At 40.3% G+C, this 24234-nt stretch overlaps 1 protein-coding gene across 7 annotated transcripts; it reads right to left on the bottom strand.

The window, feature by feature from the left end:
- Positions 1-346: 346 nt before the first annotated feature.
- Positions 347-23597, bottom strand: hlcs (holocarboxylase synthetase (biotin-(proprionyl-CoA-carboxylase (ATP-hydrolysing)) ligase)). 7 transcript variants are annotated; one of them, XM_029173394.3, is made up of 11 exons: positions 23472-23597; positions 15073-15213; positions 13777-13939; positions 12254-13221; positions 11944-12117; positions 10957-11234; positions 4908-4975; positions 2160-2320; positions 1925-2039; positions 1478-1691; positions 347-913 (listed from the first exon to the last, which is right to left on the bottom strand). In XM_029173394.3, exons 1-11 carry the CDS (start codon positions 23478-23480, stop codon positions 742-744), a joined length of 2463 nt encoding a protein of 820 aa, XP_029029227.1. In that variant the 5' UTR covers positions 23481-23597; the 3' UTR covers positions 347-741. The 7 variants fall into 7 exon arrangements, 6 of the variants coding, with proteins under 6 accessions (XP_029029227.1, XP_029029225.1, XP_055370680.1 ...); XM_029173392.3 differs by lacking the exon at positions 23472-23597 and adding an exon at positions 23077-23445; XM_055514703.1 differs by lacking the exons at positions 347-913; positions 23472-23597 and adding an exon at positions 23077-23447 and having other exon boundaries at positions 1524-1691; positions 1925-1995.
- Positions 23598-24234: the final 637 nt, after the last annotated feature.

The raw sequence follows: 24234 nt of genomic DNA, 5'->3' as shown, positions 1-24234 counted from the left end.
GCTTTGAATGCATCTTATTTCCCACTGGACAATTCTTCTGAATGAGCTGCCAGAACCTTTTTTTTATAATGCAAGTTACATTATCAATGTGGACTAGGCACTAACAGTAGCTTACAGAGATCTTTACTCTTAAAGGTTACTGAATAGACGTTTTGAGTTTGGTCAATAGGATATGTAGAGAATAGTATACAGTATGGTTTAAAAAGATTGTCCTCTGCCTTCTTGTGGCAAAAACAATATTTTGATTAGACCACTTTATTTCATGAATATGTACTCAATATTAGTAATAGTAACAGTAAGTAATAATAAATTTAAACTACTTTGAAGAATGCAATAACGTCAACTGTTTATGACACACACATTGGCATAATTTTAATCTGACAATGCATACAAAGTAATTAAAGATAACACAGTAGACTGAGAAGGAATTAATTAATCTGTCAAAATCAGGTTATACACTGAGTTAGCTGCCTGTAAATCCAGTTATCAATGTACTGGACATCTACCGAATACATCAATCAATTCAAGGTTATTACAGGCTAACAGAAGTAGAAGCAAACCCACTATTAGCCTTTTACAATATTTGGTTATCGGATAGAATAGGACTTTATTAATTACACATTTTATATATAATTATTATTATTTAGAAAACATACAATGTCATGTAAAGTCATGTTTTTTGACCCACTAAATAACAGACCTTTAATTTTTTGATGATTTTGTACTGAATTCAATTTGGTCCTAATGATGCTTGGTAATGACCAGGTTTTTCAACATGTCAAAGGAATTTCCATCAGGCTCAACTGAGACCACACCGTGCTCCTTGCTGTACACTTGGAGGAAGCCATTGTGATCTAAGCCCACCACTTCAGCCTCCAGTCCATCCTCACTCCAGAGGTGCACCCGTGTCCCACTGAGGCCAAAACAAAGAGAATCACCTTATGAGTACTCTTTATTACTGCACCTCCATCACCCATTCACACACACTCTCTGGTTTTCTGTGGTTTATAATAATAATAATAATAATAACAATAACAATAATAATAACAACAACAATAATATTAACAACAACAACAACAATAATGATTATTTCCTCGGAGGTTACCATTACACACTCAGAAGCACACGCATATTCACACACTAGCGGCAGTGTTATGCTATGCAGCTCATGCTCACACTGTGGGCAACTTGGAGTTTAGTGTTTTGCCCAAGAACACTTTGGCACATGATTTGGGGGAGCCAGGAATAAAACCACTAATAAACAGAACCTCTAGAGCCACTGCCACACATGTCACTAAAATAAATGTTTAGGTCTAAGCTTAGACCTACGTAATTCAAGAGCATGGAATTTCAAAGGTATAAAATTTACTGCTGTAAACTTTCAAAATGAACAAATACGTTTTAATAGAAATTATTTCTTACATTAACTAAATTCCTTACATTTATCAATCTAAAGGTAAATCTCTGTAGTGCTGACCTGTGAAGCCACCTCTTGTAGTAGGTGGGAAGAATGGCATCTGGGCCTTCTTGTTGAAATCTGCTGATGAAGTCCTCCAGCCAGCTCACTGTCCGGGCAATAAGCTGGGCACAGCTAAGCTGCTGCAGACTGCAGTTATGCTGTATGTTGTAATGCTGAATCAGGTCATTGATGCATATTGTTGGATTGCTATTTGTAACGTTTACTCCACAGCCTGTAGAGCACAAAATGTAATGTTATTTTGAGCAACAAAAAAGACATTAGTGTACGCATGTATTGTATTAATACTATTACTACTCAGTGACTGGTCATAGGAACATCCATCTCCTCATTAGTTACACCTTTATCATTTTTTCAATATCATAGAAGCACTGATGCAGTTCAACAGGGTATAATTCTTTCCAGTTTTTCTAGTTTCAAATGCTGTAATAAAGAGGACATTTTTACCTATAAGCAGATGAAAGGTTGACCCTATTACAGTTGAGGTAACCAATACTCCACCAAGCTTCATCAAGTTGCTGTAATAGATGTCATTGGGCCACTTAACTCTCAAATCTATGTCCTAAAGAAATTTTAGGCAGCTTTACATTAATAAGGAATGTACTGAAATTTAATACACTTGCTTTTAGTTTTATAGGAAATAATGAACACATATTTTACTAGTAAGTCCACATGCTGACACCTCGTATCCAGGAAGGGAACACACAGCCTCCACTACTGCCAGAGCAGCCAGATGTTGAAGAAAGGAAATCCTCCTTCCGAGCCTTGAGGTCAACTCCACTTGGACCTTTAATGTGAACATTGCACAACCTGGAGGACTAAGCCAGGTGTTCCTGCCCCGACCTGCAAAAGTAACAAGCAGGTAATGTATGAGTGATGTTTATTGCAGGTCCTTGTACAGGAACACCAAATGTATGTTTAGACTGTGTTATTGTGCACTTAATGAGTTGCTTGTTGCCCACCAATCATGAGATTGTTTTTTCTAGCTACTGATTGACTGAACACACCTCATCAAGATAATCAGTAGTAGCTAGGACAGGAATATTTGAAAATTTAGCAGGGCAGTGGAAAAATGGAGGATGGGGTGTGTTTATTATTAGCAGCCACAACCAGAGCAATGGCTTTTACAAATATTAGACAGCATTGGATTCTATTTGTTTGATAGAAATTAAACTGCTGTGTTTGGTGTGCACAGCACAAATACAGCCTGTCTATTAAGATAAAAGATCAGTAATCTGAAGTGTAATGCCTTAGTCAGTATTATGCCTTGCTAAACCATGGGTCTAACAAGATGGCGCCATGGACAGCTGCCTCAGTGTTTTGGTGCACTCTACTTTGTCTTATTTTATGTTTTAATTTAGTCTCCTGCCACAGTTCTGGATGCTCTTTCTCCAGAGATGAACTCACTCCTCTCCCATGTGCGCTCACTTTGCAACAAAACCCTGGTGCTTAACAAAAACAGAGAATTCTCCACAACCTGTGTTTTACAGAGACGTGGCTTTGTGACCTTATACCGGATTCTGCGCTACAACGATTTCAACTGCACCATGCGGACAAACGCACTGAGATTTCCGGCAAAGCAAAAGGAGGCAGAATGTGTTTCTACATCAACACCATCAACTGTAAGCCCTTTTACTCTCCCAGTTAGTTCTCCTCATTCTTCCCCGTTTACATCCCACCACAGGGCAAGATGCGCGCTGCCCAGCAAGAGCTGGATGAGGAGATTCTGAGGGTAGAACGAATAAACACAGTCGCCTTGGTTATCGTTCTGGGAGACTTTAATAAAGCCAACATCATCTGTCATCTAAACAGTTCATTAAATGTCCAACCAGATAGGGAAAAGTACTGGACCACTGCTTTACCACCATCAGCGGTTCTTATCGTGCCATCCCCCGCACTGCATTGGGCCTGTCTAAACAAATTATGGTGCATCTGATTCCAACTTACAGGCAAATACAAATTAAGCCAGTGCAAGCCGGTTGTGAGGACCTGGAAGAAGTGGATCATTGAAGTTGTGGGGGAACTTCAGAAGTGTCGGGACGGCACAAACTGGGATGTTTTCAGGTTTGCCATGACTGCAACGACTCTGCCCCCTCACTCTGAGTAATCTGCTTCTGGCCAACGACCTCAATAATTGCCGCTTTTACCAAGCAGTAGACAGTCCTAACATCACAACACCCCCCCACAGCTATTGTCCAGCAAAAACCCTCCCCCCATGGCCCCACCTGATCCACCCACACAGCTTCACACCTCAGTGTCCCCCACCTCCCTCACACCTCTCTCCATCAAAGAGGGTGATGTGAACAAACTCCCGCAAAGCCCCCGCAAAGCTGCAGGCCCGGACTCTGTCTTCCCCTCCACCCTGAAGCACTGCGCCAACCAGCTTTCTCCAGTGTTCCTAAACCTTTCAACACCTCAAAGGAAACATGTCATGTGCCAGCCTGCTTCAAATCCTCAGTCCTCATCCCTGTCCCCAAAAAGACGAGAATCACAGGACTCAATGACTACAGACCAGTGACCTTAAACTCTGAGCGCCTTGTCCTCTCCTACCTCAATGACATCACAGACCCCTCCTGGACCCCCTGCAGTTTGTCTACAGAGCCAACAAATCTGTAGACGATGCTGTAAACATGGCCCTCCACTTCATCCTCCAGCATCTGGACTCTCCAGGATCCTGTTTGTAGACTTCAGCTCTGCCTTCAGCACTATAGTTCCATCCCTGTTCTATCTCCGGGTACATCTCCTGTACCAGTAAACGGGCAGCCAGGATTGTAGCCAACTCCTCTAACATAGGACATGAACACTTTCAGCCCCATCCCTCTGGCAAGAGGTTACGGTCCATCAGGACTAGGACCTCATGCCACCAGAACAGCTTCTTCACCACTGCCGTCAGTCTATTGAACTGAAACTCAAGGACAGTCACTGCCACCTTACAGGTCACACCACCTCAGACCACATGCACACTCACTTCATCTCACTGTACATAGTATGTACATATCAACATTTTAAATTAATCCATCCATCACGCGTACTACTATGTCATGTTTGTATGTGTATTTGTATGGATGTTGTGATGCACCACCTGCCAACACCTAGACAAAGGCCCTGTAATGTGCGCTCTACAGGACCTGGCAACAAAGCTTTCCTGATTCTGATGGTTCATTGTTTTGTTCTAAATACTACTACTATTACTACTACTAGGAAATTAGGCCACTTGAATGGCTGTCTGCCTAAAAATGAAGCCTATGCAGGAAGCATCATTCTTAAAAGAATCTAATAGTTCACACAAATGTATAATAATAAAATGTAAAAAAAAACTAATATACAGTATGTAAATACCAGCAGTATGAATACTGTACGGTATATTAGAACAGAAATGGAAATGCAACAAAAATATGAGGCATTTGTGAGTGCTGTTTAGAAAACTGACCTTTTCCCTGGGTTTGCCTAGCTGCTATGGCTATTAATCCCACTTCCTTTGGTATGTGTAGTATAATCCTAAAAAGAGACAGAAATGATAATCCATGTTAAAACCTACAGTATATGAAACTTGTCCTAAAAGGACTGACCAACTAGTGTGATATTTTTATTTATTTATTTTATTTTTATTATATATTCTTTATTTTCTATTTTTAGAAATTTTTCCCTTGAGTTGCAAGTGGATCTTTGTTGACAAATCTGTCTAGCATAGGCTTATATGCCACAGTTGTAACAGTTCAAAATGACCACCGTTTTCACTGTGCGTTACTACTACGCCACCGATGCATTGCTCCCTAAAGACATCGTTAGTTGTTGCAATAAAGAAATCTGTTAAATATGTCATATAGGAGACACACTATGAAATTTGAGAAGTGAAATGAAGTTTATAGGATTTACAGAAAGTGTGCAATAATTGTTTAAATAAAATTAGGCAGGTGCATAAATTTGATTCCAAAACCTTTAAAAGTGTATATTGTATTATTGGAACTTAAATTGGCTTGGTAAGCTCAGTGTCCCCTGACCTCCATACACAGGTGAATCCAATTAGGAGAAAGAGTACTTAAGCAACAGATTTTTTTCCCCCCTGAAAAACATAGTTGATGTGTTAGTTATTTTCTGTTCACTGCAAAGTTATAATCACTCTAGTTTAAGACAGACCTGCGCGACAGTAGCAAAACATTGTTTTCTTTTTCCTCAGCTTTTTTATGCATCTTTATGCATCCAACAGCAGGCGTGTGTACACACCCACTGCATCGTGTCCGCTCGAATATCGTATACATATATATACTTGTACTTCACATGTTTTATATTTCTTTATTTTCATTGTATGTTGTACAACAAAATTAAAGTGTAATATATAATTTGAAAATAATAATAATGTTAATATTTAATAGTAATAAAATTTGAGCGCACATGGCCTAGTAAAGATGGACAGTGCAGTCAATCTGCAACTACGGTCCCTTATTTAGGTTTTAAACTGCCATAACTTCATAGACGTCATAGATTTAAAAAAAAATTTGAACTATCTGAAAAACATAGTTGATGTCTAACAACTATTTTCTGATCACTGCAAGGATAGAGCGTGTCTAGTGTCACTGTGTCTAGTTTGAGACCTGCGTCACAGCAGCAAAACTGTTTTCATCCTCTTCAGTTTTAAATAACAAGTGCTCATGTCCGCTATAACATCTGACACAATACTTCTTTTAATATTTGAGCGCACATGGCAGCTCAGTCCATCTGTGACTATGGCCGCTCATTTTGGTTTTAAACTGCCATAACTTTCTAATACACATTTTGCAGTGGTCATAGTGATACCACGTGTTTTAGATTTTACATAAACAACCGTAATAATCATAGGAATACGCCTTACAGCAGTCAATCGTAGCTGTTGAACTCTATGACATAACGCGAGAACTCTGCAGATTTACAGTGATTTGTTATTGCAGTAACATGTTTGTTTCTGCTTAAAACTGCATGAGTCATGAGACTGTTTTGAATCGGGCGATGTCACCACTTACAGCAGTACTCGCTACGGTGGATATAGTTTTACGTGCTTAAACACAGTTTTAACACCAGTTGCTCTATATCTATACGTGTGTATATATATATATATATATATATATATATATATATATATATATATATATATATATATATATATATATATATATATATATATAGTGATCAGATACCCTGCGGGAATAATAAGGTGGCCAAAGGAAGAGATACAGACCACAGATGTTAAGACACGAAAGCTCCTCACCATGCATGGAGGGTTCCACCCCAAATCCAGCACCCTGAGACTGTACGCTAGCCGCAAGGAAGGAGGCCGAGGACTAGTGAGCGTGAGAGCCACTATCCAGGATGAAACATCCAAGATCCATAAGTACATCAAGGATAAGGCCCCGACAGATGACGTGCTGAGTGAATGTCTCAGGCAGTGGAGAACAGAGGATGAGATGCTGGAAGAGGGACCATCATGGGAGGACAAGCCCTTGCACGGGATGTACCACCGGAACATAACTGAAGTGGCTGATCTCAACAAATCCTACCAATGGCTTGAAAGGGCTGGGCTGAAGGACAGCACAGAGGCACTCATCCTGGCTGCACAGGAGCAGGCCCTGAGCACCAGAGCCATAGAGGCCCAGATCTACCACACCAGACAAGACCCAAGGTGTAGACTGTGCAAAGAGGCCCCAGAGACGGTCCAGCACATAACTGCAGGGTGTAAGATGCTGGCAGGCAAAGCATACATGGAACGCCATAACCAAGTGGCTGGCATAGTATACAGGAACATCTGCGCGGAGTATGGACTGGAAACCCCAAGGTCAAAGTGGGAAACACCTCCCAAGGTGGTAGAGAACGAGCGAGCCAAGATCCTGTGGGACTTCCAGATACAGACAGACAGAATGGTAATGGCGAACCAACCAGACATTGTGGTGGGGGATAAAGAGCAGAGGAAAGCCGTAGTGGTGGATGTGGCAATACCAAGCGATGGCAACATCAGGAAAAAGGAACATGAGAAACTAGAGAAATACCAAGGGCTCAGAGAAGAACTGGAGAAGGCTTGGAAGGTGAAGGCCACAGTGGTGCCTGTGGTGATCGGAGCACTAGGGGCTGTGACCCCCAAACTGGAGGAGTGGCTACGACAGATCCCTGGAAAAACATCCGAAATCTTAGTCCAGAAAAGTGCAGTCCTAGGAACAGCAAGGATACTGCGCAGAACCCTCAAGCTCCCTGGCCTCTGGTAGAGGACCCGAGCTTGGAAAGTGGATGAGACCACCCGCAGAGGGTGAGAATAGAGTGTGTGTGTATATATATATATATATATATATATATATATATATATACGTATATAAAGATATACATGATAACGAAGCCAGACGAATAAACCGGCTGTTCGCAACACAACCTGCAAAAGTGTACTCTCAATGGCAGGGTAATAACAGCGGAGCAGACCTACCAAGGCTGGAAACTGAACAGTACTGGAAAGGTATATGGGAAAGGGAGGCGTCACACAACAGCAATGCACAGTGGCTGATGGATCTGAGGGAAGACCACAGTAACCTCCCTGAACAGAACCCAGTGACTATCACAGTGGCAGACATCCAACAAAGAGTCTCAGGCATGAAAAACTGGACAGCACCTGGCCCTGACATGATCCACGCCTACTGGCTAAAGAAGCTCACTGCAATCCACGAGCGCCTGGCAGCACAAATGAACCAGCTGCTAAGTGATGGGACCCACCCTGAATGGCTAACCGAAGGGCGAACGATCCTGATAATGAAGGATCCCTCAAAGGGTGCAGTCCCATCCAACTACCGGCCAATAACCTGTCTCTCCACAACATGGAAGCTCATGTCAGGCATCATCGCAGCTAAGATAAGTGGGCACATGGGTCAATACATGAGCGAAGCACAGAAGGGCATTAGTAAGGATACCGGAGGAGCCAAACACCAACTCCTGGTAGACAGAACAGTCGCCCAAGACTGCAGAATGCGACACACCAACCTGTGCACAGCCTGGATCGACTACAAGAAAGCCTATGACTCAATGCCACACACATGGATCACTGAATGCTTGGAGCTGTACAACATCAACAGAACTCTAAGGGCCTTCATTGCAAACTCGAGGAGGTTGTGGAGAACCACCCTTGAAGCCAATGGGAAGCCACTTGCCCAAGTATCCATCAAATGTGGCATATACCAAGGAGATGCACTGTCCCCACTGCTGTTCTGCATAGGTCTGAACCCCCTCAGCCAAATAATAAACAAGACTGGCTATGGATACCGACTCCGGAACGGGGCCACCATAAGTCACCTCCTCTACATGGATGACATCAAGCTGTACGCCAAGAGTGAGCGAGACATCGACTCACTGATCCACACCACCAGGATCTACAGCTCGGACATCGGGATGTCATTCGGGCTCGAGAAATGTGGGAGGATGGAGACAAAGAGAGGCAAGGTAATCCACACAGAAGGGGTCTCACTCCCAGAAGGAACAATAGCAGACATTGAGGACAGTTACAAGTACCTTGGAATACCACAGGCAAACGGCAACCTTGAACAGGCAACAAGGAATGCGGCAACAGCCAAATACCTCCAACGAGTAAGGCAAGTCCTAAGAAGCCAGCTCAATGGCAAGAACAATTCCCAGGCAATAAACAGCTACGCCCTGCCAGTGATCAGATACCCTGCGGGAATAATAAGGTGGCCAAAGGAAGAGATACAGACCACAGATGTTAAGACACGAAAGCTCCTCACCATGCATGGAGGGTTCCACCCCAAATCCAGCACCCTGAGACTGTACGCTAGCCGCAAGGAAGGAGGCAGAGGACTAGTGAGCGTGAGAGCCACTATCCGGGATGAAACATCCAAGATCCATAAGTACATCAAGGATAAGGCCCCGACAGATGACGTGCTGAGTGAATGTCTCAGGCAGTGGAGAACAAAGGATGAGATGCTGGAAGAGGGACCATCATGGGAGGACAAGCCCTTACACGGGATGTACCACCGGAACATAACTGAAGTGGCTGATCTCAACAAATCCTACCAATGGCTTGAAAGGGCTGGGCTGAAGGACAGCACAGAGGCACTCATCCTGGCCGCACAGGAGCAGGCCCTGAGCACCAGAGCCATAGAGGCCCAGATCTACCACACCAGACAAGACCCAAGGTGTAGACTGTGCAAAGAGGCCCCTGAGACGGTCCAGCACATAACTGCAGGGTGTAAGATGCTGGCAGGGAAAGCATACATGGAACGTCATAACCAAGTGGCTGGCATAGTATACAGGAACATCTGCGCAGAGTATGGACTGGAAACCCCAAGGTCAAAGTGGGAAACACCTCCCAAGGTGGTAGAGAACGAGCGAGCCAAGATCCTGTGGGACTTCCAGATACAGACAGACAGAATGGTAATGGCGAACCAACCAGACATTGTGGTGGTGGACAAAGAACAGAGGAAAGCCGTAGTGGTGGATGTAGCAATACCAAGCGATGGCAACATCAGGAAAAAGGAACATGAGAAACTAGAGAAATACCAAGGGCTCAGAGAAGAACTGGAGAAGGCTTGGAAGGTGAAGGCCACAGTGGTGCCTGTGGTGATTGGAGCACTGGGGGCAGTGACCCCCAAATTGGAGGAATGGCTACAACAGATCCCTGGAATAACATCCGACATCTCAGTCCAGAAAAGTGCAGTCCTAGGAACAGCAAGGATACTGCGCAGAACCCTCAAGCTTCCTGGCCTCTGGTAGAGGACCCGGGCTTGGAAAGTGGATGAGACCACCCGCGGAGGGTGAGAAGGGAGTTTTTTTTATGTATACAACTATGAGGTGGTTGGTCAAGTTTTGGTTCAGTTTTATCGTGGTGGTGAGGCTTCAGATTTTGCTGAGAGGTGTGATCCTATATTATGTTTCAAAGGGTGCAAGTCCCAGGACTTTCTTTGACCTGATTGAAAAAAATAGCAAAATGTAAAAAAGGAGGCAAGGCACTTCTACCATGCTCTAAATGTGAAACATAGAATCATATGAATGTTCCAGAATGTCTAAAAACTTGATTTTGCATAATCAATCTCCTTTAACATTCCCTTTACAGGCTGCTGCCAAAAGAGAAAAGGTAATGGAACCACTATCTCGCCATAATCCTATTATTTTTATTTATTGGTGCTACTGGTCATTGCTTATTGTAATCTTTGAAGTTTCTTTAAAGTAGGATGTGCCATTTTGTAATATATACTATAAATGGTTATGTTTTTTATATTTTACACAGTTTTATGGTTTTTACATTTTGTGCTGTTTTATAGGTCTGTCTTTTGGCACTCATACTTTGGTGAGAGAGAAATTTCAATTTTTTTTAATATGCCTTGTACAATTCACAATACAAATTTAACCACAATTTAAAATCAATGATTTTCATTTGTTAATATGTAAGCAAAAACCACTACTTTGTATTTCTATATGGCTGCCAGCATACATTCATGAAAGTCAAAGGAATGCGTTACCCTTGTAACAGGTCCATGGTGGATGTGACAATGTCAGCATACAGCAGGGTATGTCCCAGGAATTTGGTCTTCAGGTTTTTCCTGTAGGTCTCCATACTAAACTGGCAGCTCTGTGCCTCTGAAGAGTCTGTGACCAGGGCAAGCTGCCCATCAGTCAGCCAAGGACCATCTTGAAGTTCAGCGCAGGACATGATCTTTAAGGAGGACTTTGACAATAAGATGAGACCTTTTTGATCTGCATGTGTTCTCAGACACTTCAGAAGGTTAGCCTTGGCTTTCTGTGTGGAAAACAGGAGGCGATAAAGACAAGAATATTAGAGGTTTCTTTTTCTTTTAAGAAATATAGCAGTTATACAGTAAGTCTGTCCTCCTAACCCTTTATCCAGCTGATTTACTGAACTTTATTACACAGCATATTGAAAAGCCATTCTGTTAAAGTTAAAAGCCAATCGTGATTTAAATCGGTAAAGCTGGTTAATCCCTGCAGCTTGAGGTCTGGCTTTCTGTTAATGGAGATATTGGGTTCCAAGCCCCAATAATAACAACTGAGCAAGAATGAAGATCATGGCTAAGATATGCATTTGCCCAAAAGTGGTTACCAAGAATAAGTGAAGCACCTTCTGAAAGTCTGCTAGAAGACGCAAATAAAGCACTACAAACATTACCAACTATGACCATCACAGACCAATCAGCTGATATACAGCACAGCAACTGTGATCCTTAAGGTACTTGGCTATAAGATTAACAAGTCATAAGGTGCAGTATCCCCCATGGAAAAGCAACATGACCATACCGGAGGCCTTGAAAACTGTGAAGCAAAGACTCAGCCCTGGCTACCCGACTCAAGAGATATACCAGAGAAGTTGACATAACAGCAGGATGCTAGTAGACAGGGCATACATGGAACGCCATAACCAAGTGCCCAGCATAGTGTCCACACACACCCCACACACGTTATGGATGGTAAGTAAGCATTGTGGAACTAACCTCAGAGATGGCTAGTAAGTGAACTGGGCTGGAGTCTGGAGTCTGGCCAAATTCACAACTGAGGCCGAGGGAGACGAGAATCTCCGTCAAAACTTCAATACGCAGCGAATTGCTGGCCTTCAATTCATCAAAATCATCAAAGGTCAATTTGTGTGGGGCAATTTCTAAATGGACCTGCAAAAAGAATAATGTTAAATATTTTCTTGCATAGTAGTAATTTAAACTAATTAGACATTTAACCACCGACTGTGAGCTATAGCGCGTCTGCATAACTTAAAAAATTACAACAATGAAAATTATATGTCATTACCTGACAAAGAACAGCCTCCCCACCATCCTTTCCGTGAGTTACACGAACAATAGCCATGCCCCTCTCGTCAGAGAGATCCTCTCTGAGTTCCCCCCAGAGCTCTACTTGTCCTCCTCCTTGAGTGTCCCTGACATAAACTTTGCCACTGGCCAATACACTAAATTCCACCTCTGTGCTGTCTTCCCTGGTAAAGCTCAACCTTCTGACCTGTCCACTTTGACTCCCCTTGTCTTTTAAACCAAGGCCTGCAGGACACAGTTTGGACGCTAGTCCCAGGACCCTGCCACCCATACTCAGGAAGGTGAGAAAACGAGTCTGAAGCTGAGGGGTCAGAGTGTCCTCCTCTGCCAGTACCAGAAGCCTGGTGTTTTCCAACCATGGATCATTAAGGGCCTCCTGTGGCTGAAGGGAATATATTATATTGTTTTCCATATTTATGCACTCTGACAAAACCTGAAAAATTGTGTTAAAACGTTCCTGGGAACCACCTGTGTACACCAAAACATTTGGTGGTTTGCCATCAAAATTTAAACCACCACCTGAAAAACCCTCATGTTCATCCAAAGTCTTATCACCACTATTCAGTCGTACAGAGTTCTCATTAGGAAGGTCTGGAATGTTTTCTGCAGAGGCGTGTTTGACTGATGTAATGGTGCTGTTCTCCATCTCTAAACATTCATGGCAGCTGGACAGATGTAGGTGATGCCCATGGCCCTCCATGTGAGGATAGGTTTCCAAGAAATGGTCCTCTGAATCCTTAGGACATTCTGGATGCTCTGTGCTGCCAAGCTCTGCTACTTGTTCCAAGGTAAGTAGAGTTTTACTGCACTGTGGGTGCTGGATATCAGTGAACAAGTCAGAGCCAAACTTGTCAGTATGACTGGAGCAGAGAGACTTGACAGTGTTTGAGCTCTGAGGACACTGCTGTCCCATAAGCTCACTGAGAGTGGATTCTTGAAGGACAATGGCTATGGAAATTCAGAAAAATGAGAAACACAACGGTTCATTATGAGCAAATACTTCACATACCTGCACATAAAAAATTAAAATCAGTCAATTCAACTCCCAAGGCTAAAAAGTAATATCCAGGTTCTTTATGTACTGGACAGATTGTCTGTTGGATTTGTTTCAGGTCTGATTTTTTAATGGAAATATGAACAAATTAACTTTGTGTTTATTAATTTGATTTTGTGCCATACAAAAGTGAATTGTTTTTTGATTGAACTTCAAATACATTGACCAAGCAACAACTGTGATGTCTTTGTTCACATGCTTAAATCGCATGTATGTAATGTATGTGCAAGAGAATAGCTTCTGCTAAATTTGAAATCAAATATTTTACACCAAACCAAAGCTCAAAACTCAATAAATCCAGAGATAAAATTTAAATATTATTAAATCAATATTTTTAAACAAAAATAAATGAGCATCAACCAAGCCATTTCTTTAAGATTTTCAGGTTGCAACATTAAAACTAAATTTAAAAGGAAGATTAATATGAAATGTAAATGAAAAAAACATACGGACTATCTTTGAAGGCAAAAGTCCATTGTCTAGCTGAAGTCGATCTTCAATAAAAGCCACCCCCAAACGACTGAAATTATCTAAACTTGCCTGAGCCAATGCCCTAAATGGATGGTCAGGACTACAGGCCAAAGGAAGACAGTAGTCAGACCACTTCAGCACCTGCACATAGCACAAATCAATGTTTAGGTGACACAATTTTCCTTCTACGCAAACAAACATAGACCCTTCAGATGAGGTCTGAATAAACCAGATTTGTACCTGTAGATTTAGTGGGGCTATACCATGCTTCCACTTATAAATTGGGATGTTAAAATTAAGCACAAATGGATAAATTTACAAGTAAATAACGTCACCTTAATTTGCCTCCACGCTCTGATTGGCTAATGAACAAGGAAGTTGTTGCAGTCCTTACAGCAGATCCTGAAATCTCCACAAGTATTACACTGCAACAAGCTGTGACTGATTACTTTAATTACATAAAGCCCCAAATTGTGTAAGCAGCCCCACTAAATCTACAGGTACAAATCTGGTTACGCATGCGCAGTTCGGTTTACACATGGACAGATTGGTTCACGCACGCAGATTGGTTTACGCACGCACAGATTTCATCACGTACGCACCTGGTTACGCACGCACAGCTATGGTTTTGCACGCACAGTTATGGTTACGCACGTACAGATTTGATTATGCACGTACAGATCTGGTTACGGACGCATGCAATAGATCGTTTTATGCACGCACAATCTATTAAATAAACAAATCTATTCTGACCCTAATTTGACTCCATACACATGGTTCATTTTGTTTGGTTCATATAGCACAAATGTATCCTTTTCCTAAGTAGAAACTGATCTGGGCTGTTGTGGGTTATACTAGACACAAGGAAATATTAATAATAATAATAATAATAATAATAATAATAATAATAATAATAATAATAATAATAATAATAATAATAATAATAATAATATTCTACAAACTATAATAATTTATTTACCTTATGTGACTTTTTAAAATGTGTTCTCACACCACTATTCATTTTTCCAGTTGGATCTTCAACTATAACAGCTGTAACTAAGCACCTCAGTTTTGCTTAGTCTAGCAGTATTGCATTTTAAGTAGTTGCAGTACAGCCTACTGTAGCAACTAAAGTTAACAGGACAGATTTTCTTGCGAGACTGAAACAGTATACAACCAGAATGGTGTATAACAACTAATAAATGTTAAACACTTATGCTTGGAGGACACTACTGATGAAAGAATAATACTGCTTAAGTAATCTGGCAGCTTACTTTCTTGGCCGATATGTGAGGAGTGTGGTATCCCACTCTATGTCCTGTAGCTTCAATGATGAATGATATATTGTCTTTTTCTGGACTGTTGACCAGAGAGGTTCCCAACAGCACGGTCCATTTGCTGAGGTCGTCACAGGTCTGGTAAAATATCACAGAAAAAAAACAATGCTAAATAGTTAGTGACAGACGTTAGAGTGGTTTAATAAGCACAGAATGACATTCAATCAGAGGCATTAGAGAAGACATTAGATTAATACAGTACAAAATATACACTACTCAAAAAAACAAAAGGGAACACATAAACAAAGCTAAGTGCGCAGGCGCAAGGCTTGCTGCAGCACACTTCGATCGCTCAGTCTTACCGTCTTGTGCTTTCTGTATTTTTTCTTACCTTTTACCTTCTGTGATTTTCTTTAATTAGTCTTTAATATTATTAAAGGTGCACCCTCTCTGATCATGTTGTTTGAGAGAGATTTTTGTCATTTTTTTCGCTTGGATTTATACTTTCCCTCATCCATAAAAGGTGGTGCACAAGAGCGGACACGACACCAAGCGGGAGTGACCCTCAGTACACTCGTGACAAGCTGATCTCAGCCGTAAAATACTTATCTCTGCCAGAAACGTCAAGCTTCCCCAAAGAAAATGAGGAGGAAAACGAAGGGGTGCAGATGAGGCAAAAACGTTTGTGGAGGGAGCAAAGACCAAAGAAAGAAGGTCAGAAGATTCAAGCCGCATCTCCCTTCGCTGATTATGAGCAACATAAGGTCACTGGATAATAAAATGGACTAACTGACTCCTCTAGTGGGAGAGGAGAAAATTGAAAAATAGTTGTCGAAACATTTAAAACAGCTGACGGTAGCTGCAGAGGAAGTAGCTGAATGGTGGATGAAGAAAAGCTGAAGCAGTTGAACGATTTTCTACGAAAGCTAATAATTTTGACTTATGCGTTAATTCTGAAAAGATTTGGAGGATGTGTGCGCCCAACTGGTAAAGTTAAAACAGTGTCAGTAACTATCCATTCGAAAGCTTAAAACATGCTAAAAAGTAATTGGATTGCTTCAATAAAAAATATAATAAGTTTCACACATGACTACAGTCTTGCAAATCCTTCTTCTGAACTTTGTTAAAAGACTAGTTAGGGGTCAGGTTTCAAAATATTTTATAACTTTGGTGAAATGAATTTATCATCTTGTTCATTTATGGTTGTAATATGTTCTTTTTGTTTTTGTTCTTTATTGTGTGGCACACCATGAGTGAGGAGAGTGTGTGTGGGAGTGACCCTCAGCGAGCAGTGATGTGTTGGGTGTGTGAAAAATAAATGGGGCTTGATTTCGTCTCTCTCTCTTGTCTGTTTAGCTGCTAATTTTAAGTCCTGCAGTGAACAAGACAAATATATTGTTGCTACAATGTAGAAAATGCAAACCTATGTGATTTTAACACAAAATCATGCATGAATTATTTTTCTACTGTATGAGCAAAAGGACAAAGCTGAAGCGAATGTGTAAAAAAAACAATTTAAATACAATTTTGATAGTATTGACATACTTTAAAATATTAATTAAATATAAAGATTAGTCTCTTCTGTCAACATGAAGAGTCTTATGCAATAATTGTTTATTAATCATTGCAATGGTCACTCCTATTAACACCAGTTCCTGTTAAAAACACCCCCTTAACTATATGAAAGACCAGGTAGTTTAATAGTAGTAGTTCAATAGTGCAATGAACCTATCAGTTATATGCATAGAGCTGCTGTGGACACTGAGCATTAGGAGTTTGACTTGTAAATCAAAGTGCTACCGAGCTCAATCCTTTATCTGCTGCATATAGATGGTGCTGCACAGGCAGAAAGCTCCACCAATCAGCACAAAGAGTGAGACTGATTTCCACCCCAGCATAACACCCAAACCATAAAGGGAATCACAAAAATAACTTCACTTTATGAATCCCAAGGCTTCAATTAGCAACTGGTGTGAGTTTTATTCTTGAGTGAAAATTGTGGCCACAGTCGCGATTTAAAAATGCCTGTCCCTCTGTGATTTTACCCAGAAGTCAGAATATTTTCCATTGGAGTGAATGGGAGGATTTTTGGAACTGTGTTCGCTTTCAGGCAGATACAGACTAAAAGTATAGTTTTGATGGCTTAGCCAGGCACATCATTGGAAAGAAGACAAGTATGACTACAAACGAGTGAAGAAAATACGTTGATAGAGTGAAAACTGTGGCTGTAGTGACAAGTTAAAGAGAAACGTTCTGGGGTAAGAAAGCGCCTCTTCACACTCTAGCTGTGACATTACCCACTCAATCAGACACACACTAATGGAAAAGATGAAAATTCCTCAAAAACCACCCTATACTTAAACCTCTATAACTCTAATTTGTTAAAGATATTAAAAAGCTGAACAATACATTAATAGTTGAATAGTTGAAGATTGTTTTTTAGTTAAAATGGTGTCTGTAGCTTAAAGTGTGTTGAAGTAGTTAAAGCTGAAAGTAGCCAAAGCTGAAGAGAATTTGAAACGCTTTTTCCATTCATTTCAATGGGGAAAAAAAAAGTTGAAAAAAGCTTAACTTGAAAAATATGAAACATATGAATGAGAAAAATAATAGCACACTTCTCCTTAAAACACTGAATATTTTGATATTGAAATGGTTTCTGTAGCTGAAAGGATGCAGGAGAAGGTACCAGGTATCAACGGACTGAGAGCTGTGTCTGTGATAGGCGGCTGTGGATCCAACCAACCTGCCTGTGCTCTGTTGTTGCTTGTTGTTGTAGCTGTGCCTTTCTCTGTGTATCCCTCTCTCCTCTCCATTGTAGCTGTCAAATTGTAATTAAATGCTTGCTGTATGTGGGATTTGTTGGGTTTAGTTGTGTAAGGTCTCAAACCTTATCTTGTTAAGTGCCTTAAGATGTCTCTGTGATTTCCAACAATGGGTATATATAACAAACTGAGATACACCTTTGGTATTGACCAAATACTTATTTTCCACCATAATTTGCAAATAAAATCTTTAAAACTAAAAAATGTGATTTTCTGGATTTTTTTCTCATTATTTCCTTTATAGTATACTGTATATTTAGTACAGAGAAATAATCAACATGGTTTTAAATAAACAGAATTTTCACTGTCTAAAGTAGTGTCTCGTTTGGTGTCCCTGGAAAAGCTGGGCCACATGCTGGTGATCCCAACAATTGCAAGGCGGCCTTGAACCCCACGTTCAACAACTGCTAATGCCATTGTTGCTAAGATACAGTACAGACCCATAGCCCTGCAGCAATTTGAGGAGAGGGGGTGAACTGTGCAGCCATAGCAGAAGACTCTTGAAACAACTGATAAATAGCTCTCCATTGTGCAAACTAGGGTTAAATGGTATACCGGTATTCATTTGGTACTGCGGTACTAAGACTCTTAAAACTGTACTATATGGCATTTGGATGGTATTTGCAGCTCTGTCTGCAGCGCATGCAACAGTGCGGCAACTTTGCCACGTGACGTCACCGCGCTGTAAATACAGCTGAGAGGATGAGGAGCAAGTGGGAGCTTGGGTACAGAAAAAAGCAAGCAAGCCAAAGGAAACAGCTATCAAGTGAGTGAGCAGGGTGGACGAAGCAGGTGGAAAGCTTGGAGAGATCAGAGAAAGCAGAGAGAGCAGGGAGAGAAAACAGAAAAATGTCCGCTACCGCAGGCACCAGGCACAACTTGTGGACAAACCAGGGGTGCGAAGTGCTACATGGCAATAATACTTCAGCTTAAAAACAAACGAGCAAGAAAATATTCGGTATCAGTCAGCGTCTGTCGGGGAGCCTACCACTGTAATCCAGTCCGAGATTTGAGCAGCAAGCAGCAAACCTTCTCCAGCATAACCCGTTTGAACAATCAGACAGCAGCGTTATCCGTATGGGTTTCTTGATCTATTGCACATAATCCAGGGATTGCATTCACCACAAAACGGCTCCGGTAGTGTCAACTTATTGAGAAAGCAAGTGCATAAGGAAGTTCTCCAGAGACATTTAACAAACAAGCTGAGAGGGAGATTTTTGTGTTTTGCCTTCCCTGCAAAAAAATAACAATACATAAAAAAAAATGTTTTTATGTTAATTTGTTGCATATGTTGTATGACTGCCCTGTATGACTCATAAATCACCTTGGGACCATTTTTGGCCATGAACAAGCAGAAAGGGTAGTAAAAACAAACAAAACCAGAGGGTTGAATAGACACACAAAAGAAAACAATACTTTCTGATCTCCTAGTCACCAGAGGCATATTCAAGTCAATTATACTTCTGTAGCGCCATTAACAACAATTATCTCTGTGCACTTTACAAGTGTAAATACCTCCCACAACTAAACCAATAAATCACATAAAACAAGCAAATATTTAGATACATAAATATAACCAATAAATCATATGATAAATTCACATCTATCATGTTATGACGTAAAATAAAAAAAAATTCTGACCAAAAGTAGACTTTTAAAGAAATCCAGGAAAAGTGAATGGTCCTCTTTTATTCAATTTCAAATTTCCGATAAACGTTAAGTCAGGAATAAGAATAGTTTTGGTTTACTTTCATTCATATTTAGGCAAAAAGAATTTCCAGCGGGTGTAAACAACATTTAAAGAAACACTTTACAGGAAGCCTGCTCTTTCCTACCTATGAATTATTGTCCCAGATTGTTACATATAAGCTTTTAGGTTACAGTGATCGCTAATATACCATTGTAGGGCCTGTAAGCTTTTATTTGAGCCCTCCCAGGCGTCTTTAGGTTGAAGCAGGCTAGAGTTGTGACTTTTTGGATTCACAGGGCCCAAAAAACTCTAAAGGGTTGAAGAACAGCTTTTATTTGAATCTCGCAAATGCCCTTGATTTTCATGAAACGAGATGGGGTTAATCTAAAGCAATGTCTGAACATTTGTCTGCAAGCAGCACCTCGGAAAATCCGCCAGAGCGCAATACATCCAGCGTTTTCGTTGCACTGCCTCTGGCCAAAGCAGGCAACTGCGCCTGTCTGATCCTGAAACAACAGTAAGATTGTACAGTACAGTAAGAAATGTTGTTACTGTGTGTTTTCATATCTCCATGAGAGGCGGTTTGGATCACCACAACACAGCCTGTGACAGAAAACACAGGTTTTGTTGAAGTGACTCAGCGTGAACCCCCCCGCGTGGGGGTAGCAGGCGATAGGGGTTATATGTAACAATCTGGGATAACAATCTGGGATAACCAATAACGAAAACTATTATTATACCTGACTTATAATAATAATGAGAGGACCACTCACTTTTCCTGGATTTCTTTATAATTCTTATTTTGGCCAGAAATTTATTTAATTTTTACTATAAATCATCATAACATATGATAGATGTGAATTTATCATGTGAATATTTATTTATCTAAATATTTGCTTGCTTTATGTGCGATTTGTTGGTTCACGGCTCATTTAGCAAAATTGGCTAAAGTGTGGAAATCCTGCGGGGAAAGAAAAATGCTGGGACTCCAACTGTTAATTCTCGATCAGTAAAGTGAACGAATCATTTCGAGGCATTCGATCCTATCATTTACAGCAGGTGACGCTGTGGGCGTTTTAATAATAATCACGGTTTTCAAACACTATATACTGAAGACAACATGGTTTGATTCAGCGGACAATTTTTAATCCCAAAATTCCCCAAGCAATTTAAACCATGTGAAAGAAAACCTAGCAAAAACACACCACATTAATGTGACTTATGTCCCTGCTATTGTTGTTTAACAGCGCAACAGTCAGCTTGATAGCGGTCACACATTGTAAAAGAACGAAAGAACAAATGATCAGTAAAGATCCGAATGAATGAATAAGGAACAAACTGGAACATTTGCCGCTACAGAGCCGGCAGTCACGTGACAAGTGAACGAATGATCCATATGAAAAAAACCCAAAAGAGCTGTAGTACTTGGTGCTCGCCACAGAGCTGAGCTGTGAACGATGAATGATAACGATGAACTAAACCATGCAGCCTGGGCTGCCTTTTACATGTCGGCTGGTAGTGAACAATTGAAAGTAAAACCTATTTTGACATTTAGTGAGACTTTTATAGCAAAAAGTAACAATATATTAAAATACTAAAATTAAAAATATATACTAAAATATTTACCTGGTGCATTCATCTTGTCCAAAACATGACATTATTATTATTATTATTATTATTATTATTATTATTATTATTATTATTATTATTATTGTGGCAGAGTATACAGGACAGCAAAATCAACATGTTGATATAATGTTTGAAAGTACTGATTTACTGTACAAACACACTTTACATTATATACACAATAAAACTACACACATCTACAAGAATCAAAGACCACTAATTAATTATGGTTCCATGAATTAATAATGTATGTCGGCTGTCAGGTGACAGATAAATAAATGTCAGAAATCAGACATCATTCATTTCTTTACTTGTTTATCAGTCCACACAGCACTGTAGCTGAGCCACAGCTGTCATGGGACAAAAAAGCGCATGTTCCATAAGGATCCGTAGGAACGAATCAGGAACGAACTGGAGCGCCTGCTGCTCGCTACAGAGCCTGCCCGGCTAGGCTGTCACGTGACATAAGAATGACTCATTGAGTAAAGACGCTCAGTTGAGTGAGTCCTGAACAAATCATTTCTATTTCCTGTCCTGCTGACTGAGCTTAAGCAGCTGCTGCCATGTGGTGGGAGAAGGTACTGCATGGAACTGAATGAGTCGTTCACTGAGAGGATTCGTTCCTCCCGAATCATATAAAAGATTAGTTCATATTGAACGAATCGTTCACGAACGACACATCACTACAGGGTAAGTGAAACATCCCAACTTTATCTTGTCCACTAAACTCATCTCAGTGTATTCTGTTGCATGATTGCCATTTCATGATAAGGAGGTGTAGCTAAGTTAAGCCTGTTGTCGATATTTGGGATGAAAGTGTGTTCATAGTATTTTTTAAAAGACCATGTATCGATTATGAAACTACTCAAAAAATGGTTTTGTGCAACAAAGTCAAGGATAATTTTAACAATTATATCTAATACATTTTCTGGAGCTCTACAACGCTATCAGGGCTGTGTTCTTAAAATGAAAATATTTTTTTTATTATTAAAATGTTAATGTAATTATGAAGTTAATCCTTTCAGCCAACTTCAACCCCAATGAAACATTTATAAATTACCAGCAATGTAAGGTCCTGAATGGAAAATTGTAAGCTAAGTTTCTAGTAGTAGTTTCACTGTTGTGACAGTGCCCAATGCATCTTTACAGTATTGTCCACCTAGAACTTTCAGTCTCATTTTGATTGTGTTAATGCAGATAAATTACATTTTACTTTCACATTTTTCTAGATAGATTCAGATATTATACAAATTATGTAAAGATCATGTACAATATGTGAATGACAAAACATGGTGCCAGTGAACATTTGATATATTGTGACTCAAGGCTCTTTGATATGCTGTTACTATTATGTTGAGCCCTTGAGTAAGACACTTCGTACCTAGCTCCCCAGGTACCCTGTAGTTTAAATACCCAATTCATGCAATGTTATATTATATTAGAAACGTATTGCGAAATTAACAGTATGATAGTACGACAATGCAATACGTACACCACTTTTGTCAAATGTAAAATATTTGCTGTGGTAGTAGACTATGATGTACTAAGAAAAACGGTGAAGGAACGGTGATTTACTAATTTGAGGATGTCCTTTAATTGAAAACTATGTTGTGGAATAGAGGTCAAATGCGTTTTTATAATACATTCCATCCGTAAATTTTTCCAGACATACACAGTAAATCTATCTCCAATATTATTTCAATTGTTCATTACTATTCTTACTACAAACGAACGGCAGCTCACTTGACCGCGGACATTTACACTTCGTGCTTTCACAGCTCTGGAGCTACGTTGCTAGCTAAGACATGCAAGACTGCATTTGGTTTACGCTACAATGTCTAAATACAAGCCTTAGTATCCAACCTGAGGCTTCGTGACACAGACGGCTTTGTCTCCCAGTTGAAGAAAGATGGTCTCTTCAGATGGAAGTCGGCCGTGATGCGGTTGTGTGTGACGATCAGTCGGAGACGCCGTGGCCGAATTAGAGCTAATGCAAAATGTTAAGCCACATTTTTTCAGTTTGGACAAACTATTACGAATCAGGGTTGAGTAGCACTTGTGAAAGCGCACCCACATGTAGACGTAGCAGAGCGTTATTAACATCTTATCCCGCATACGTGAATAATACAATTGTGGATTTTTAAATTAACTTATTTACAGAATTCCTAGCTACGTAGACGAACGTTCAAGGTGGAGCCTACGTCCAGCTTGCCAAACGTTCTTCTTCCTGTATATTTGGCGGATGACATCCAACGTACCTGGTGCATTACTGCCACCTACTATGCTGGAGTACCTCCCCAGGCAGAAAAAAAAAACAAGTAGACTAACACTGTCTCATATTTTCAAATGTACCATCAGACCACTTATGTTGCAACTGAAATACCTGCGTGTTTCCCTATAAATTGTAATGTTTTGTTTAAAAATACACAATCTTCTTGTTTAGTGCTTATTCTAATGACTCTTCTTTTACCAACTTCCAGCTGTCTTGAATTCAAATATCTGTCTGTAATTGTCTGAATTTTGTTTTGTGTTGCATCATAATGCCATTTTTGATCATTGATTGATTTGATCATCTGTGGCAAAAACAGATTTACGGGTTAATGTCGTAACTTTGGCTAGGCCCATTTGGGCCCATTTTGCTGAATTGAAGTAGTTGTGAGGAACAACAGATTTGCAATAATGCCCATATCTGTGGCTAAAGATAAAGTTAACCACGTTGCGTGTGATGTTTGCCATCTGATGTAATAACTTTTAGAGCATACATTTAGTGGTGAATCTAAAAACAGGGATGCACAGTGCAACAAGCAAGGATTTTTGCCTGCATTTGCAAGAACAATTACGTAGCAGTATGTAGTAGAATCTCTTCTCCCCTGATAAATGCTAACTTAATAAATAATGTGCAAATAATTTGCAGTTGGAGTAATTGGAGACTTAGTCAAGTTTATTACAATACTTCTAATAATAAATCTAACTAATAATCACATCATAATGTAAATATTTGTATTTCCCAGACAAATTGAG

The sequence above is a fragment of the Betta splendens genome, chromosome 14 (genome assembly GCF_900634795.4).
Source record: "Betta splendens chromosome 14, fBetSpl5.4, whole genome shotgun sequence".
Classification (NCBI taxonomy): domain Eukaryota; kingdom Metazoa; phylum Chordata; class Actinopteri; order Anabantiformes; family Osphronemidae; genus Betta; species Betta splendens.
Note: the sequence above shows the minus strand (reverse complement) of the source record. Positions and strands in the feature narration are given on the sequence as shown.